Raw genomic sequence first — 16,702 nt, forward strand, 5'->3', positions numbered from 1 at the left:
TGTGCTGCTTCTGGTTCCACACCCAGACAAAGATCAACCTTCAATCAGCAACAGTAGGAGGTCAGGGTTCAGAGGTCATATAGTGTGTGACCCTGTGGAAATGTCAGCGCTGCACCGTTTGCAAAAATCATCAAAAGTGCTGAAACGCAGGGTTGTTAAATTTTCATCAGCTGTGCCATTACCCCCCCCCCCCCCCCTCACACACACTAATTAATGATTCATGGAGAGCTGAGGTCAGCGAGGGAGAGGAGGAGCGTCATCTTCATCCTGAGACAGTGCTGCCCCCTGTCTTGTCGGTCTGTTATGACACTGGGGCTCAGCACTTTGACTTCATGGACTTCAATTAATGGATTTTAAGGATAAAATTATGTTTTATTGTTAATTTCAAGACAAATGTTCAGAAACATTCTTACAGATAAATGAAGTCTGTTTATGAAACCACATATGTGTGTTTATACATAAGAAAGACGGTGAATCGCATAATTTCAAGCTAAACTAAACATTTGTCTTCACTACGATAGCAGATAATATACTTTTATTCTGAAACTAAAAAAAGGAAGTCACTGCTTTTACTTTAACATTCACTTTCCGGGTCTTTTTGATGCGCTCTGCCTGCAGGCGACTCACAGGGACCAGTGGTGTGCGATACTGCATATTTTGGTATCGATCCGATACCAAGTAAATACGGGCCAGTATCGCCGATACCGATACCGATACCGATACCGATACCGATAAATACGGTGGCTGCGTCATTGAATTGCGAAATCTCATAGATTCCAGATAGAATATATTTATTATTTATTATAGATAAACTGAATATTGATATAAACTGGAGTCAGAAAGTAAAGTAAATTTCTTTATTTTCAAAAAACAATAGCAGCAGGTCAAAGGTCATCATGGCTCTGATCACTCTGGAAGACCTGGATGAATTGGATGAGCAGATGAACGATGATGTCACTCACGACCCTGTGACAGTAGATGATGAGGAAGAGGAGAGAGAGCGGCTCCTCAGTCACTGGCAGGCGGTGGCCAGCGCCCATCATGTCTCTGTTCCTCCAGGTGAGGGTGGGGGTCCTGGGGGACCCTCCTGTCAATCATCACAAAGCTTTGCATGTAGAATCTCTGGATCGAGACAGAGAAGCTTTAGGGCTTAATATGTTCACGTCATTTCATACTAAACGGGTGACATCATTTCAGTGATTTGTGATCATCATGCTGTGTGCGTGCGTGCATGTGCGTGTGCGTGTGTGTGTGTGTGTGTGTGGTCAGAAATGACAGGACCCATCCAGGAAATGAACCGAAACAGTCATCAGAGGGAAGCTGTTCCCTTCACCTCCATCTCCCACCACGAGCAGGTAAACACACACACACACACACACACACATACACAGCAGCTGTGATATTTATGTGTGTGTGTGTGTGTTTCCTGTCAGTCTGAGGAGCGTGTGGAACCAGCTGGTCTCTGGGTGTGTGTGAGGCGAGCAGAGAAGCTGTATGAGCAGAGCATCTCATTGGCCTTCATGAAGATCATGATCTACATCTGCAAGGAGAACTCAGCAGGTCTGTGTGTCCCTGTGTGTCTCTGTGTGTCCCTGTGTGTCCCTGTGTCTCTGTCTCTGTGTGTCCCTGTCTCTGTCCGTCCCTGTGTGTCCCTGTGTGTCTCTGTCTCTGTGTGTCCCTGTGTGTCCCTGTGTGTCTCTGTGTGTCCCTGTGTGTCCCTGTGTCCCTGTGTGTCCCTGTGTGTCTCTGTGTGTCCCTGTGTGTCCCTGTGTCCCTGTGTGTCCCTGTGTGTCCCTGTCTCTGTCCGTCCCTGTGTGTCCCTGTGTGTCCCTGTGTGTCTCTGTGTGTCCCTGTGTGTCCCTGTGTGTCCCTGTGTCTGTCCGTCCCTGTGTGTCCCTGTCAATATTGACTGGTCGGAGTGTCTCATAGATGACCTTTGACCTGTGGCAGGCCGTTACCTGGGGATGACTGTCCCAGTGGTGAGCGACATCAACATGATGGATGACAGGAAGTCGTTTAAGAAGGACGTCTTGACCGCCGTCTTCCTGCCTGCCAAGTTCCAGTCCTGCCCCCCCGAGCCCTTGGACCCCGACGTCACTGTCGTTCACAGGGACACCTTCAGGGTCGTGACCCGGTCAGTTATAATCAACATCTCCTACTGTATGAGACTGAATAATGAATGACTTTACCTTAAACATGATTGAAGTTGGTCATGTGTGTGTGTGGGCCTATTGTTCCACATTCAGCCTGCAGGTGGCCACACTGTGGGGATTATAGTTCCAGATTTGTTTTTTAGACCAGCGCTCCCTCACCTTTCTGGGCCTTCAAGGTGTGGGGGGATAAATATGACCAAACTAAAAGGGTCGACCCTGAGCTCGAGTCTCTGCAACCAGCCGGCCCAATCAAGGGTTAATGGGAGAACATGACACCCGGAGTGTGGTCCACTCCACTCACAGAGAACCATGGCTAATACATTCTTTTTTTGGATTATCGGTCTTTCTGTGCGGCCACAGACCGGTGCCGGTCCGCAGACCGCTGTTTTGAAACATGCTTCTCTTTTCTCCCTGCGTTTCCAAGGAAACCATTGCAATCGCAGCAAAACCACAATTGTCAAAGTGATATGATTGAAATCTGTTTGTGTATTTGAGTTACTTAAGCTCACTTAGACTCAGCCCGTGTGCACCTGCAGCTCTGATTGGCTGTTTCAGGCCGTTTGTCGGGACGACCACAGATGAGACGGTGAGTCATCAGATGAGCCTGCTGTGGGAGATCCTGGGTGACACACACAACGTAAGGCGCAACCGCTACATGGTGGCCGCGTACGAGAACCCTGGAGTTGCCTGCCGCAGGAACGAGATCTGGTTTATCCGACGGACACCATAGAAACCTTTCCTGCCCTCTGATTGGCTGCTGTGTTGACAGAAAACTGGGTTCCTGAATGTGACACGCAAAACAAAACCTCATCATCTGCATGGCCATCGTTCCCATAGTAACTAACCTACATGATAACTGGAGTAAGTGATCAAACATGATTGAACTGATAAACTGTAGAGCACCTGGACCAATCAGCTTAATATGTAAATGAGATGTAAATACATGAATACAATCAATGTTTGATGTTAAAATGAAGAGAACATTCAAACTGCTGCTTCGCACACTCAACATAGAACTGTTCACCTTCTGACACATCCCAGTAGCTTTTTCACCTGAATTCTTCTACATGAATGCTTGCATCTTGTTGGAATGAAGTCTGAATATTCACTGGACCTCCTGAAATGATACTCGAGTTAAATTAACATATTGAGTGTGTGAGTGTGTGTGTAGGAGAGGCTTCAAACCTACAACCTGTTGGTGATGCTCTGCTGTTCTTCCTCCCCAACACGCTGAGGTCATGATGAAGAAACAGACCGGTGTCCAACACAGGAAACTTTATTTACAAAAACAAATCCTTGTGAGTTCCAACTTTAAAAAGAAATCCCTTCAGACTCTCAAACAAAAACAGACAGGAAGTTGAGTTAATAACAGGATGTAGAAGTCCACACGGTCAGCAGCTTAGTTCGTTCAGATCAAATCAGCCACTGTAAAACAAACACACAACCAATCAGCACCAGAACCCAACATGTGACTGCATTGAGCCGATTCTGAGGGGGTCAGAGGTCAACACTTACCGTTCATGGGCATCTCATCGATCTGGGTGGAGTAATACTGCTCGATGTCTCGCAGGATCCGAATGTCGTCATTCTTAACAAAGTTGATGGCCACGCCCTTACGCCCGTAACGACCAGATCGACCAATCCTGGAAGAGGTGAAAGGTGAGCCTTTGTGCTGTTGTGAGGAGTGTGTGAGCAGTGCAGCTGGTGTGTGCGATACCTGTGGATGTAGAGCTCTCTGTTGTTGGGTAGGTCATAGTTGATGATCAGAGACACCTGTGGGACGTCCAAACCCCGAGCCCACACGTCTGTGGAGATCAGCACGCGACTATAGACACACAGACACACACTCAGATGATGTCACAAGGGAAGTGATCTATTCTTAGTTGAGTTCCACACTGCAGAATGCTGCGTACCTGGCTCCTGATCTGAACTCCTTCATGATGGACTCTCTCTCTTTCTGAGGCATGTCTCCATGCATGGACGACACTGTGAAGTTTGCTTCACGCATCTTCTCTGTCAGCCAGTCCACCTTAGGAACAAAAACATGTGAAACCTGTCTCCTGAACTGCAAACTTCAAGCAGACACCAGAGATGAAGGGGTCAGGCAAACATCAAGTCTGATCATGTCGCCATGGTAACTCATGCTCCACAGCTAGCCTGGTACAAAGCAGGAGCTTGGTCTTTGCTGCTGTAACAATGTGAACTGGATAAGGGATTATCCATCTTATCCATGATCTCTTGACCAATCACCTCCATTGGAAACGGCATCACCGTACCTGCAGGACCCCCTTGTTGATTAGCAGCACTGTGATACAGATTCAGCCTGATGGAGGGTTAGGGTTTGTCACCTTATGTAAACAAGGCCGGGGTCTGTTGAGCCCCCCCCCCCCCCCCATTATGTTCCTATAAGCATGTATGTGTGTGTCTAACCTTTCTCTTTGTGTTGCAGAAGATGACAGCCTGTGTGATGGTCAGGGTGTCGTAGAGGTCACACAGAGTGTCAAACTTCCACTCCTCCCTCTCCACGGCAACAAAGAACTGTTTGATTCCCTCCAGAGTCAACTCATCACTGGGGGGGGGGGGAGGAGAGGAGGAGAGGGGGAGAGAGTGAGTGACTCTGTATTCATCAGTGCATCATTGGAGCTTCTTTCTTTCAGCTTTCTGAAGTCTTTTACCGTTTGACCAGGATGCGGATGGGGTCAGTCATGAACTTGTTGGTCATCTCCAGGATCTCGTGCGGCAGCGTGGCGCTGATCAGAACCACCTGTGTGGCCGGCGGCAGGTACCTGTACACGTCGTAGATCTGCTCCTTAAAGCCTGAAACAGAAGTTGACCAAAGTCACCCGACAGTCCCAGACTCATCACCATCATTCAGAAAGTTTAAAGGTCATACCTTTGTTCAGCATCTCATCAGCTTCATCCAGTACCAGCATCTTGATGGCTCTGGTCCTCAGACTCCTGCGGCGGATCATGTCTGTCAGAAACAACACAAACGTCAGACTCTGATGCTCCGCCTCCAGAAACAGCTTCCTGTCCAGAGCTCTCACCAAACACTCGGCCAGGAGTCCCAGACACCACATGCTGTCCGTAGTCCAGCTTCCTGATGTCCTCGCCAACGTTGGTCCCGCCGATGCAGGCGTGGCACTGAACGTTCATGTAGTCACCGAGAGCCAGTAACACCTGGTCACAGGCAGCCAATCAGAGAGCAGACAAAGTCAACATCTGCACACTTTCCATGAACAAAGCCATGAAATGCTGAGGCGTGTGAGCGTGGCTACCTTCTGAATCTGTCCAGCCAGCTCCCTGGTCGGTGCCAGGATCAGAGCCTGAGTCTCCCTCACCTGCAGGGAACAACAGGAAGTGACCTCACTGTCCATGTTTACTTCAGAAACACAAGGATCTGACTGGTCCAATTATGAATGCTAGGGTTAGAGTGAATTTAACTTGAACACCTGCCTCATATAAACATGCTAAGCTAACGTGTCCATCTGTTTCCAGTCTTTGTGCTAAGCTACAGTAGCTTACTGACCTGGATGTCCAGACACTGAAGCACAGACACGCAGAACGTCGCCGTCTTTCCGGTTCCGGACTGAGACCTGAACACAGCAGAGATGAGCGGTGAGCCTTTATCACCACGGACTAACTGAGTCTGACTGAGTCTGACTTACTGAGCGATGACGTCTCTGCCCTTGATGATCTGTTTGATTGCTCTCTGCTGGATGGCTGATGGCTTCTCAAAGCCTGAAAACACACACACACCCGCGTGTTTACAAACAGTCAAACGACACTGAGCGACCACACAATCACATGAAATCACATTGGAGCGAGGGGAAAGTTTAAATGAACAACAGGCAGAAAGATTCGCGTAAATCTCAACAAACACGCGGGATTCGAGCGCAAACAGGCTCGTGCTGATCCATATATGAACAGTTAGTCTACAATCTTTAACACAATGGCGCGCGCGAGCTTAGCGGGCAAGCTAACGTTAGCTTAAAGGCTACATCCCGAAGTGAACAGCGGTGCATTTTGTTTACATATTAATTGATAAAATCGTTCAGATAAACGTTTATGTAAAAACACGGGGTTACCCCTAACACGTAATGATAGTTAGTGCGCAGTTAACTTCAGCGTCTCAAGCTGAAGTGTTTCCCGGGATCAGGGCCTTGGATCCCCGGCCTACCGTAGGCGTAGATGCCGCGGAGCAGGTCCTCCCTCAGCCCCATGGTGTCGAAGGTAGGGGTCACGTCGACCTCCTCGCTGGTCTCAAACTCCACCTTGGTCATGTCCTCCTCCTTCAGGAGCCTTTTCCTAACTTGTGCGCCGCCTGCAGACATCTTCTTTCTTCACGATACCGAGGAACACTCGCGCTTAACCGCTGCTTTGCTACAGCGAACAGAGGAGGGGCACGTGTCGCAGCGAAGACGTCACAAGCAGGCGCCGCTATACCCTACGTCACCAACATGTTTCTCGAACAAACAAGTGCATCGGTATGCAGGTTACACTCAATCACACTCACTCGTTTCATTCGAGCTCTTGGCTGAAATGTAGGAATTCACAACAAAATAAAAAGCTTGAATGAATTATTATTTTTTTTGGACCCAAAGAACTAAAGATGAGCCACATAGAGACACTCTGGAACTCAATATCGAATTTATTTTTAGTCAAACATCGCGTCTAACGTCTTTACATGTCCACACAACAACTACCCTGGAGCCCCCAACACAAGGAAAACTCCTAAACTAAAGCCTGAACATGTAAGGCTTCTTTGTCTGACTGATTCATTCTTGAGCCGAAAGTATTCATCCTCTGTAGCTGAGTCTGACTGGTTTGTTCCTGAAGCTGATGGTTGAGACCGATTCATCTTCAGAAGCCGAGTCTGAACTATTCTTCCTCTGAAGCTTAGTCTGAACTATTAGAGATAATGGTGCCTCTTTCCTTGAGCCCGACCTGACCTGAGTGAATAAACAGGGAGATACAGATGCAGACACGCATGACGCTTTCAACATGTAATACTTAACAAGATTTTCACCCAATATGGACTTTTGTTCTTTCAGTTCATCAGTGTGAAGATTTCCAGCTGCAGAGCTCAGAAGTTGAATCTTCTATGAGACATAAAAGTTCAACAGCTTGATTTTTTAGGAGGAATTTTCCCTTTAGTGACACAGTGTGTGTGTGTGTGTTTGTGTATGATCGCCACTCTAACCAGCTGACTGTAAGCATTTGCTGTTTGCTGTCTCAATGATTGAAGTCACACACACACACACACACAAAGGAATGCAAACCCCACGCCGACAAAAACCATCCACTGATTTATTTCATAATAATTGCTCTTGTCCTGATAAATGGACAAATAATGATATGCAGACAACTAAACAGGAAGCTGACTGTTTCATCACAATGACTTGACAGCAGCAAATGAAACGTAAACAACAGTCTGTGGGGTGTGTGTGTGTGTGTGTGTGTGTGCGTATTGTTGGCTCAGTTGTCTTTTGATTGGTGGACGTCCAGACTGACAACCTGCAGCTCTGTCAGGTTGCTGCTGCTGCCGCCCTGCTGGCTGAGAACAATCTGAAAGAGCAAACAAGGTCAGAGTTTATTTGTCAAAAACAAAAACAAAGCAATGTGTACTTTGATCATGTTTGTACGAGTTTACCGGGTGGAGCTGGACGGCTGACATGGGAATCTGAGTCGCGGCTGGAGGGAGCGAAGTGAGGAAAACCTGAGGGACAGCGCCTACCAGAGGACAAATACAAAAATACAAACACAGTACAAAATCAACACAAAGTCTGATTTAACTGATACACTTTAAACACAAATTGTAGCTAAAGACTTGCCAAAGCTAATGTTAAATGTATACGATGTAGGAAGACTGAATCATTTCAGTTCACATGATGAGCGAGGGCATACCGGGGTCATGGGGTCGGCCATGGGCGGGCTGAGGGAAGGTATTGAGCACCGTGAGCCCGCCGTCACTCAGGGAAGGCGATGGCGCAGCATACATCACTGCTGTGTGACCCCCGGGATACATCATGTGACCAGCCACCGGGGAGGAAGAGGAAGAAGAAAATAAGACAACTGTTTGATACAAACTGATTCAAAATCAAAGCCTGCTGCTCCTTCAAGGTCAAACCTCATGGGGCAGACGCTCTCACCTGTGGAGGAGGCGGGACTGTGAAGCTCAGAGCTGCTCTGGCTGCTTGAGGCCTGCTGACTGCCAGGTTGGACTTGGATGGTCTGCAGCTGCTGTGAAACTGCACCTCCTGACACACACACACACACACACACACACACACACACACACACACACACACACACACACACACACACACACACACACACACACACACACACACACACACACACACACACACACACACACAAGCAATTGAACTTACAGATAACCAGAATACTTGCACACGCACACGCACACACGCACACGCACACACACACACGCGCTGACCTGACAAGGACACGGTGGCAGGGAGGCGGAGCAACGTAGTCGGCTGGGGAAGCAACATGCCTCCGGTAGAGCTGGACCCCTGGATGCTGAGAGGTGCGGTGTGTAGCTGACTGAGGGGGATGGTGTGTGTGCCTGAGGGGGAGGGGAGCACCAGCAGGTTCATAGCTTTGATCCACACACACACACACACACACACACACACACACACACACACACACACACACACACACACACACACACACACACACACACACACACACACACACACACACACACACACACACACACACACACACACACACACACACACACACACACACACACACACACACAGGGAAGGCTGGACTGTTTATGCCAGGTGATAATAGGTGCAAATGGTCCAACGAGACAAAAAAAAAATACTTTGAAAGCTCAGCAGACGGTGGAATCTTCATTTTTCTCTCTTCATTGTTTTGGTCCATTCTTCTCTACTCATATGAATAAAGCTTAATTGATGATTTTTCAGATGCATTGTGGGAATTTTGCACTGTTGCAGTGTGATGGTGAGCAGACCAGCTGCACTCAGGACTGATCAAGATCAACTCACACACTCCACTTCAAGACTTGAACCTCCTACATTTCTTTTTTCCAAAGAAGCGATGTAACATAAATAACACGCCACCACATCACACACAAACTGACAGCTGACAGGCAGACCCACCAGACATGAAGGTGAATCCTCCAGGAAGCACCACGCCCGCCGACGGCTTCAGCACCGTCCCATTGGTGGATGGGGACGCACCCGAGGACGACGGACAGGAGGAGGCGCCGGTCTGGACCTGCAGGGCGAGTGAGGACGAGTGTGAGAACGAAGCAGAGGAGGAAGCGACGGAGGCTGCGGTCGGCTGTGCGACGGAGCTCCCAGGCGGGTTGACCGCAGTGAACGTTGGTTTAATGGCGTCCTGTACGGAGGGGGGCGGAGCTAAGTGTCTGCCACAGCTAATTCAACTGTTTTAAACTTCGGGTCACTGCACTCAATCACATGATCCACCGGTCAGAGGGCGACCTCTGCACCTTAATAAGGGACCCCCAGTGACCAGCCGGCAGTGGCTCAGTCCATAGGGGACTCGAACCAGCCACCCTCTGGTTCCCTCCAATCTCCATTGTTTACTCGGCAGGATATGGGGTCAGGGTCGTAGGTCGTAGGTCACCAAGTTGCTGTGATGCTCGCGGCCATGAAGTTTCTCTGCATTGTTTCCATGAAATCACAAGGTCTCCCCCTTTGGGAACAGGAGGGTGGCCGGTGCCATCTGGGCACCGGCCGGTTGGCAGACTTGCCAGTTTGCCTCCAGGGCACTGCCGAGCTGCCCTTGAGCAAGGCACTGAACCCCAACCTTCTCCACAGGCGCTGGTTGATTATACAGACACATTATTTGATCATTCATGCGTGGCAACAGGCAAACAAACTAACATACAAGGGTTGTATGAGCGTGCAGGGCATCTATCTGGATCTGAGCCAAGTGATCCGGACTTGTGGTCTGGTGCAACATGGAGGGTTGACCTTTGAAACCTTGGGATTATACCAAAATGATGCAGAAAACCTTACGACCTACGACCCTAACCCCACATACTGCCAAGTATTACAATGGAGATTCAGTTGCACCTTGAACCTGCAGGAACATCTGAGTCCGGTGTTACCTTGACAACATCACAGCAGCCATCAACCTCAGAGACCTGGTATGTGAGGTCGGTCTCCTCGAAGCCAGTGGCGCTCATCCTCTGGTCGGAGGTGGGGTCGCAGCGAGGCGGCGAGTCCGGTGAGTTGAGACAGGTCTGGATCAGGGCTTTCCCGGTCTCAGACGTGATCATGGGCTGCAGCTTCCTGGTAGCGAAGGTGTAGACGTGACCCGTCTCACTGGCCACAAGCAGCAGGACCTGCGTGCCCGTCAGCGTGGAGAGCTCGTAGGCCTGCAGGACCACAACATCACACCCCACAACGAAGTGATGGTCTGATCAAAGACTGATCATGGCTCCAGATTGAACTGCACCCTCTCATCATCATCATCATCATCAGGTCGACATTAACTGTACTGGGTTTGTTGTTTACCTTCTTCATGATCCCGGTCTTCCTCTTGCTGAAAGTTGTGTATCTTCTCAGTTTGTTATCTATGAACTCCATTTTGATCTTGACTCGGCCCCTGGTTTTCTTGCCGGGTTTGGCTCCTGGCACTCCGGCGCTGCCTCCGGAGGTCGGCACGGAGTGATGAGCGACCTCTCTGTCGCTCCTCTCCCGCTTCACTCCTCTTCTGTCCGCGCCTGCGCTCGCTGTGTCCTCTTCGTCCACGGAGTCCGAGTCCTGCTCGGAGCCGCTATATTCCCGGTCTCCAAACCCGCCTCCCAGGGTCTCTGCGGGGGCTGTGGTCCCGGGTCCGGAGGTGTTCACCGGGAGGCTAGCGAGTCCGCTCTCGTTGCCCGCACGCCCCGGTCCGGCTCTGCTGCCCATCTCGGCACCGTTTCCTCCAAGCATCCCGCACGTTGTGCCCCTGCCGCGGGCCTGGTAGCTTCCGATCTCCCGATGCAAACGTCGACCCTCCGCCAGCTCCGTGATCTTCCAGTGCGGCTTCACTACCGGGATCGCGAGCAGCGATCTAGCTAACAACAGCTAACAGCTTTAGCAACAAGTAAAGAGTAAAGCTTGGCCGTCCGAAAGGAAACAAATGAAGTCACAGAAATAAAAGAATAAAAACTCAGGTTAGTTAGTGTGGCATTAAAGTTCTGTTTATACCAGGATCTGCCCCCCCCCTCGCCCCCTCATGTGGAAGTGACGTCATCACCCTTCGACTCTTATTGCACCACATTCACAACATTTAACAGCTCATATTAATATATTATATCATATTATAAGTACATATTATAAGAAGTGATCTGTTTAATGTCACTCAGCAGTGTTTTATAATCATATCGTCAACGTCGTCTTCTTCTTCTTCTTCTTCTTCGTCTTCTTCGTCTTCTTCTTCTCAGTAATGGCTGTGGCTCAGCCTGTTTAGCTTTTTGAACTTGATCGGTTGTAAATGTCCATACTTTTGACATTTATTGCACCTTCTTTTTGGTTAAATGACTTGAAAATATGAACTGTGCAGCACTAAAGAAACATTTCGCACAGCTGTAACTGCTACGGCTCCGTTTAAACAACGTGAAAAACCGTCCAACGAGCAAACTGTGATTAATTCCAGTTAAACCAGTGCTCTGAAGAGGAAGGACAACGCAGCCCCAAGTGCCAGACCAAGGGACAAGAAGAACGCCATGATGGCTCCGGCCGTCTCCGCCTCATTTGGGAGGACTTTCCTGATAAAAAAACAAAATTATAAAATAAACGTAAAATAAAATCAATCGGATTCTGAATTCACAAAACGCTTGACGGGTTAAGATAAATGCTAAATGTTGCCCCCTACAGGCCGAAACATGTCAGCACTTATTTTCCTCATCAGCAGAGAAAAGTTGCATAGTTTGAGTCAAACATGATACTCTGAAAGGGATGGGTGATTCTTTTTTGTTGCCTTCTTACTTTGGTCCAAAGCACATACAGAGGCTGGCCAGGTAACCGTTAGAGAAGGCGAAGAAGACCATGAAGATGATGAACCAGGCATCATGGTGGAAGAAGACGGGCAGGTGGTGGCGGGGCTGAATGTTACACAACATGAAGAGAGGGACAAAGGCCAGGCGAGCGGCGACGAAGAGCGGTAACAAAACACTGTCCTCCTTCGGCTGCACATAGGGACACAATCACAATCTATCATGGGAGGAAAATCACTGATTGTTCTTTCTTAGTGATTTTCAAGAACACTCACCCACATGCACACAGCTGTCAGGCTCCGCCCCCCCCAGTCACACAGGTTGAAGAGCAGGAAACAGGAAACAGGGATGAAGTACATCTCTGAAGAGGACGAAACACTTACATCCAGTGATCTGGGCCCTCTATTATCACATTTAAGTCATCTTCTCTCCACACTCGGACTCTGCTGCTCATTTACCTGCACAGGTTAAAGGGCAGCACAACTCCACCCACTCTGACTCTATGAATGGTGTTCTCTCTTATATATTTGTGTTTGTTTATGGATGTGAAGTCAGTGCATTTAGCCCTCAATGTCTTTCTCACCCGTCAGATTGTTTCATATAATATCTCACCCCAGGAGCCTCCATCAGCCACGGTGGATTTGGCGTCAGCAGTGATGGCGGGGAAAGTCCCGATGGTGACGGTGAAGGCGAAGCAGACCGACAGAGCCAGAACCCAAATCTGAACCAAGGAGGGGTCAAAGGTCAAAGGTGTTCCCACTGTTTTTTTTCTGTGCAAGGTTCATTTCTCTGATCTTCAATCAGCTGTGTATCAATAATCATTCAAATAAAGCAAAGAACGATGTCATGGTGCGTAATAAATATCATTTAAAAATGATCACAAATGTCACAAACAACAACACATAAGACCACAAAACATAGAGTAGATTTCTGTTTCTTTGTGTTTTGTTTTTGACCTTTTTGAAGATTTCCATCATGGAAACATTCTGTTGTTTTTCCTGTTTTGATTCTTCATCATCTTGTTGTTTCTCTGCAAGACAGAAAAAACCCTTCAGTTCAACCTGACCAGGCTCTCCACTGAGCCTGTGCTCCCTCCAAGCACCTCAGGTAGGCCATGTTACCAAGTTACCACCAGCGCCACCTGTAGACTCTTTTTAGAGTAATGGGATGTTCTTCTCTTATCTGTTACACTGAGGCTGAGGCTTCCTTCCATCTTTCACTCAGTAAACCCTCAGGCACATTTCAGTCCAAATCATCTCACAGCTGTGCTCAGCTGTTGTCTTTTTACCCATGATTCATCAGGAATTATGCTTGCTGTTCCTTCCGGCCTGTTTTCAGACCTGCAGCTCCTCACTGCGCTGGCTTAGAGGAGCCACCAGTGAGCCTTTAGAAACTATATTGTCTCAATAGATGTTATTGATTGAAAGTGATCAGGTAAAGACTAAATCAATAAACACTCACGGTGCTCAAAGTGTCAGTGAACCTGTCTCAGACTCAGTTGTACCTTTCTGCATCAGAGTTAAAGAATTATCTTCGCCTGATCTTTGTTTGTTTCTGTCCTGGAAGAACTGGAAGAACTCCTGAGGGAAACACACAAAGATCACCACACACACACACACACACACACACACACACACACACACACACACACAAAACACAGCTGGATCTGTTTGCTTTAGGAAGAATGAAAAAAAGGAAAATAGGTTGGCAGCAAACATGAACCAATCATTGCATATATGAATACACAGAGTCTTAAGAATGGGAGCACACACACACACACACACACACCTGAAACACGTATGATCACCTGTATGTCAATGACATGAGTTACATTTTCCTCCAGTGGACCCAAACATTAGCATGTTTTCTTGATATGGACAGAATGAACTGGTGAAATTGCGATTGATCAACTTTGTCTAGATCAGTGTGTGTGCGACCTTTGACCTTTGGGTAAGCAGCACAAACAAATACTGGAAGGTGCAGAAAGTAAAGTACAGTATGTTCAGGCACGACTCCAGTGTAAACGTGTGTCACTCACCAGTTTAGGAAGCATAACGTACGATAACAAAGAGAGAGAAATGACGGCACAGGCAGTGATGAAATATCCAAAAGCAGCATCCTGCAGCTCCGATCCGCCTGGTGGAAGGAAGGAACCGTTTTGATTGCACTCTTTACTGAGCATAATGAGGTCAGAGGCTGCAGGGGTTCACTGCTTCTCACTGGCAATGGCGCAGATCATGGCAAAGGCAGCAAAGGATCCCGCCAGGCCCTGACCGCTCATGATGGGCGTGGTGTACGAAGCGGGCAGGACCCCGGCCATACCAAACAGACTTCCCTGCAGGACGGCGCCGAATGCTGCAAAGACAAAACTAAAGATGAAGACTGACTGATGTGAGTCACTGTAGCCCGTCGGCACAAATCAAAGCTGGATTGGTTTTGAAGCTCACAGTTGATGATGACGATTGTCACCATGGTGACAGAGAAGAAGGGTAGCGGCTCCAACTCCACTTTGACCAAGAAGGCGGTGACCATGAAGACCGCCAGGATGACCACCAGGCTGCCCATGACCCGAAGCTTCTGAGGGATCCTTTGGGCCAAACATATGGAGCTGATCACATGATCACATGATCACATGATCACATGATCACATGATGCAAGTCAGTCAAAGCTCACATCACATCTGGACCCATTTAACACGGATCCAAGTCCACCCAGAGTCCTCTCTGTCCTCTGCTCTCTGTTCTCTAGGATCCACATTACGTCTCTGTCCTCTCTGCCTTCTCTGTCTTCTCTGTCCTCTCTGTCCTCTCTGCCTTCTCTGCCTTCTCTGTCCTCTCTGTCCTCTCTGCCTTCTCTGTCCTCTCTGCCTTCTCTGCCTTCTCTGTCCTCTCTGTCCTCTCTGCCTTCTCTGTCCTCTCTGCCTTCTCTGTCTTCTCTGTCCTCTCTGTCCTCTCTGTCCTCTCTGCCTTCTCTGTCCTCTCTGCCTTCTCTGTCCTCTCTGCCTTCTCTGTCCTCTCTGCCTTCTCTGTCCTCTCTGTCCTCAGTGCTCTGTGTCTTGACCTGTGACTTACAGCTTTGACTCTCTTACACAGAGAGAGAGAGAGAGAGAGAGAGAGAGAGAGAGAGAGAGAGAGAGAGAGAGACAGAGAGAGAGACAGAGACAGAGAGAGAGACAGAGAGACAGACAGACAGACAGACAGACAGACAGACAGACAGACAGACAGAGAGAGAGAGAGACAGACAGACAGACAGACAGACAGACAGACAGACAGACAGACAGACAGACAGAGAGAGAGAGCCCTGGGGCCTGGAGTCCAGAGCGTGATGAAGAGATCAGTCAGAAGTGTTCATGTCTGATTTTTCTGCCAGGACACCGAGTATGTTGGAGCTTAGTTGGGCTGATATATGAAGCTCCGCCTCTTGACCAATCACATCACTCGTGTCATCTTACCTGCAGGACTAAACTCCATTGTGGGGTTTGGTGGGTACGCGAGCAAGGCCCAGGTCTGTTGGTCTCCCTTGGTACCACAGGACCTGGACCTTTGGTGATGACTTACAGCGAGTGCATGAAGGAGGTGAGGCAGGTGAAGACGAGCAGAGGAACCATGGCACACACAGTCATCACGTTGTTGAATTTGGCCTCCAGGACGCTGTGCTGCTCTCTGGCGCCCTCTGTTAGGTTGGTTTCAGAAGTGACCGATGTTGGGTTCTTCAGACGACTGGTAAAGTACTGCGGACAGACAGACAGACGGTGAGAGACAGACAGGCTGACAGTGCTGGTACACTCTCATATACTTGAATATAATGAGCATGAGTAGGAATTATTTTATCAATTCTTTTGTAATTCTATAACTTCACTGTTTCATGTCCCTAGGATTGTGAGGTTGATCGGAGTTTTGATTGTTTATTTATTTGATTGTTGTTTATGCATTTGAGCCACACCACAGCGCCCCCTTCAGTGTGTGTGTGTGTGTGTGTGTGTGTGTGTGTGTGTGTTCCCTCTGTCTATCCCTTCATATTCATGTTTATCACACCATGGTTGCAGTCATGAAGAAGTTCCAGGGCAGCAGTGTTCCTAAACCGAGCATGAAGAAGATGAGCCACACGCCGCAAAACCTGCAGAATCCAAACACAACAACATCAGGGCTCACTGCAGCTGTTTGAGTACAACAAGAGAACAACCGACTCATCAATACGATGCAGGATCACCACACACAGAATAACATAAAAACATACTTATCTCTGGGTGAGCTGACCGCCATGCTCCTCTCTGTAATCAATGGACAGAATGAAAAACCTAGAAAGACAGACAGAGAGAGACAGAGAGAGACAGAAAGAGAGACAGAGAGAGAGAGAGAGAGACAGAGAGAGAGATAGAGAGAGAGAGAGAGAGAAAGAAAGAGAGAGAAAGAGACAAAGAGAGAGAGACAGAGACAAAGACAGAGAGACAGAGAGAGAGAGAGACAAAGAGTGAGAGACAAAGAGAGAGAGAGAGAGAGAAAGAGTGAGAGACAAAGAGAGAGAGAGAGAGAGAAAG

At 48.4% G+C, this 16,702-nt stretch overlaps 4 protein-coding genes across 9 annotated transcripts; 1 reads left to right on the forward strand and 3 right to left on the reverse strand.

Annotated features, from left to right (window-relative positions):
• Positions 1–896: 896 nt before the first annotated feature.
• On the forward strand, positions 897–3,395 carry soul4 (heme-binding protein soul4). Of its 3 annotated transcripts, XM_076172101.1 has the most exons (5): positions 897–1,059; positions 1,270–1,355; positions 1,434–1,560; positions 1,951–2,134; positions 2,709–3,395. In XM_076172101.1, exons 1-5 carry the CDS (start codon positions 897–899, stop codon positions 2,881–2,883), a joined length of 735 nt encoding a protein of 244 aa, XP_076028216.1. In that variant the 3' UTR covers positions 2,884–3,395. The 3 variants fall into 3 exon arrangements, 1 of the variants encoding a protein (XP_076028216.1); XR_012965663.1 differs by lacking the exons at positions 897–1,059; positions 1,270–1,355; positions 2,709–3,395 and adding an exon at positions 2,297–2,437 and having other exon boundaries at positions 1,396–1,560; positions 1,930–2,134; XR_012965662.1 differs by lacking the exons at positions 897–1,059; positions 1,270–1,355; positions 2,709–3,395 and having other exon boundaries at positions 1,396–1,560; positions 1,930–2,437.
• An 18-nt stretch (positions 3,396–3,413) lies between these two features.
• Positions 3,414–6,589, reverse strand: eif4a3 (eukaryotic translation initiation factor 4A3). Its single transcript, XM_076172099.1, has 12 exons — positions 6,334–6,589; positions 5,822–5,894; positions 5,683–5,749; positions 5,432–5,494; positions 5,201–5,333; positions 5,047–5,127; positions 4,829–4,970; positions 4,584–4,722; positions 4,067–4,182; positions 3,871–3,978; positions 3,669–3,796; positions 3,414–3,578 (listed from the first exon to the last, which is right to left on the reverse strand). Exons 1-12 carry the CDS (start codon positions 6,485–6,487, stop codon positions 3,562–3,564), a joined length of 1,221 nt encoding a protein of 406 aa, XP_076028214.1. The 5' UTR covers positions 6,488–6,589; the 3' UTR covers positions 3,414–3,561.
• An 860-nt stretch (positions 6,590–7,449) lies between these two features.
• On the reverse strand, positions 7,450–11,222 carry LOC143017392 (serum response factor-like). Of its 3 annotated transcripts, none has more exons than XM_076172096.1 (8): positions 10,700–11,222; positions 10,291–10,560; positions 9,314–9,431; positions 8,614–8,745; positions 8,306–8,413; positions 8,061–8,159; positions 7,807–7,886; positions 7,450–7,721 (listed from the first exon to the last, which is right to left on the reverse strand). In XM_076172096.1, exons 1-8 carry the CDS (start codon positions 11,117–11,119, stop codon positions 7,632–7,634), a joined length of 1,317 nt encoding a protein of 438 aa, XP_076028211.1. In that variant the 5' UTR covers positions 11,120–11,222; the 3' UTR covers positions 7,450–7,631. The 3 variants fall into 3 exon arrangements, with proteins under 3 accessions (XP_076028211.1, XP_076028210.1, XP_076028209.1); XM_076172095.1 differs by having other exon boundaries at positions 8,061–8,156; positions 9,314–9,554; XM_076172094.1 differs by having other exon boundaries at positions 9,314–9,554.
• Positions 11,223–11,692: 470 nt separating this feature from the next.
• Positions 11,693–16,603, reverse strand: LOC143017394 (equilibrative nucleoside transporter 1-like). Of its 2 annotated transcripts, none has more exons than XM_076172097.1 (12): positions 16,402–16,603; positions 16,200–16,281; positions 15,723–15,895; positions 14,613–14,752; positions 14,386–14,520; positions 14,204–14,301; positions 13,670–13,745; positions 13,122–13,195; positions 12,778–12,886; positions 12,445–12,526; positions 12,158–12,357; positions 11,693–11,937 (listed from the first exon to the last, which is right to left on the reverse strand). In XM_076172097.1, exons 1-12 carry the CDS (start codon positions 16,425–16,427, stop codon positions 11,816–11,818), a joined length of 1,317 nt encoding a protein of 438 aa, XP_076028212.1. In that variant the 5' UTR covers positions 16,428–16,603; the 3' UTR covers positions 11,693–11,815. The 2 variants fall into 2 exon arrangements, with proteins under 2 accessions (XP_076028212.1, XP_076028213.1); XM_076172098.1 differs by having other exon boundaries at positions 12,441–12,526; positions 16,402–16,600.
• Between the last annotated feature and the right edge of the window lie 99 nt (positions 16,604–16,702).

This window comes from Genypterus blacodes, unplaced genomic scaffold (assembly GCF_046128005.1).
Source record: "Genypterus blacodes isolate CSIRO-AG114 ecotype Tasmania unplaced genomic scaffold, CSIRO-AGI_Gbla_v1 ptg000282l_1, whole genome shotgun sequence".
In the NCBI taxonomy this organism is placed as follows: Eukaryota; Metazoa; Chordata; class Actinopteri; order Ophidiiformes; family Ophidiidae; genus Genypterus; species Genypterus blacodes.

Bases quoted from the DNA above. Each gene is read 5' to 3' on its own strand.
- eif4a3 (XM_076172099.1), bottom strand. From the start codon at position 6,487: ATGTCTGCAGGCGGCGCACAAGTTAGGAAAAGGCTCCTGAAGGAGGAG. The intron at 4,183-4,583 runs GTTAGACACACA...TTTGTTCCTAAG, and splicing joins TCTGCAACACAAAGAGAAAG to GTGGACTGGCTGACAGAGAA. The intron at 3,797-3,870 runs GTATCGCACACA...CACCTCTTCCAG, and splicing joins AGAGAGCTCTACATCCACAG to GATTGGTCGATCTGGTCGTT.
- LOC143017392 (XM_076172094.1), bottom strand. From the start codon at position 11,119: ATGCTTGGAGGAAACGGTGCCGAGATGGGCAGCAGAGCCGGACCGGGG. The intron at 9,555-10,290 runs GTAACACCGGAC...CCCTCCGTACAG, and splicing joins GCTGCTGTGATGTTGTCAAG to GACGCCATTAAACCAACGTT. The intron at 8,746-9,313 runs GTGGGTCTGCCT...CCTCCCCCTCAG, and splicing joins AGGATTCACCTTCATGTCTG to GCACACACACCATCCCCCTC.
- LOC143017394 (XM_076172097.1), bottom strand. From the start codon at position 16,427: ATGGCGGTCAGCTCACCCAGAGATAA. The intron at 15,896-16,199 runs GTGTGATAAACA...GTCTGTCCGCAG, and splicing joins TCTTCATGACTGCAACCATG to TACTTTACCAGTCGTCTGAA. The intron at 12,527-12,777 runs GTGAGATATTAT...CGTCCTCTTCAG, and splicing joins GGCTGATGGAGGCTCCTGGG to AGATGTACTTCATCCCTGTT.
- soul4 (XM_076172101.1), top strand. From the start codon at position 897: ATGGCTCTGATCACTCTGGAAGACCTGGATGAATTGGATGAGCAGATG. The intron at 1,060-1,269 runs GTGAGGGTGGGG...GTGTGTGGTCAG, and splicing joins TCATGTCTCTGTTCCTCCAG to AAATGACAGGACCCATCCAG. The intron at 1,356-1,433 runs GTAAACACACAC...GTTTCCTGTCAG, and splicing joins CCATCTCCCACCACGAGCAG to TCTGAGGAGCGTGTGGAACC.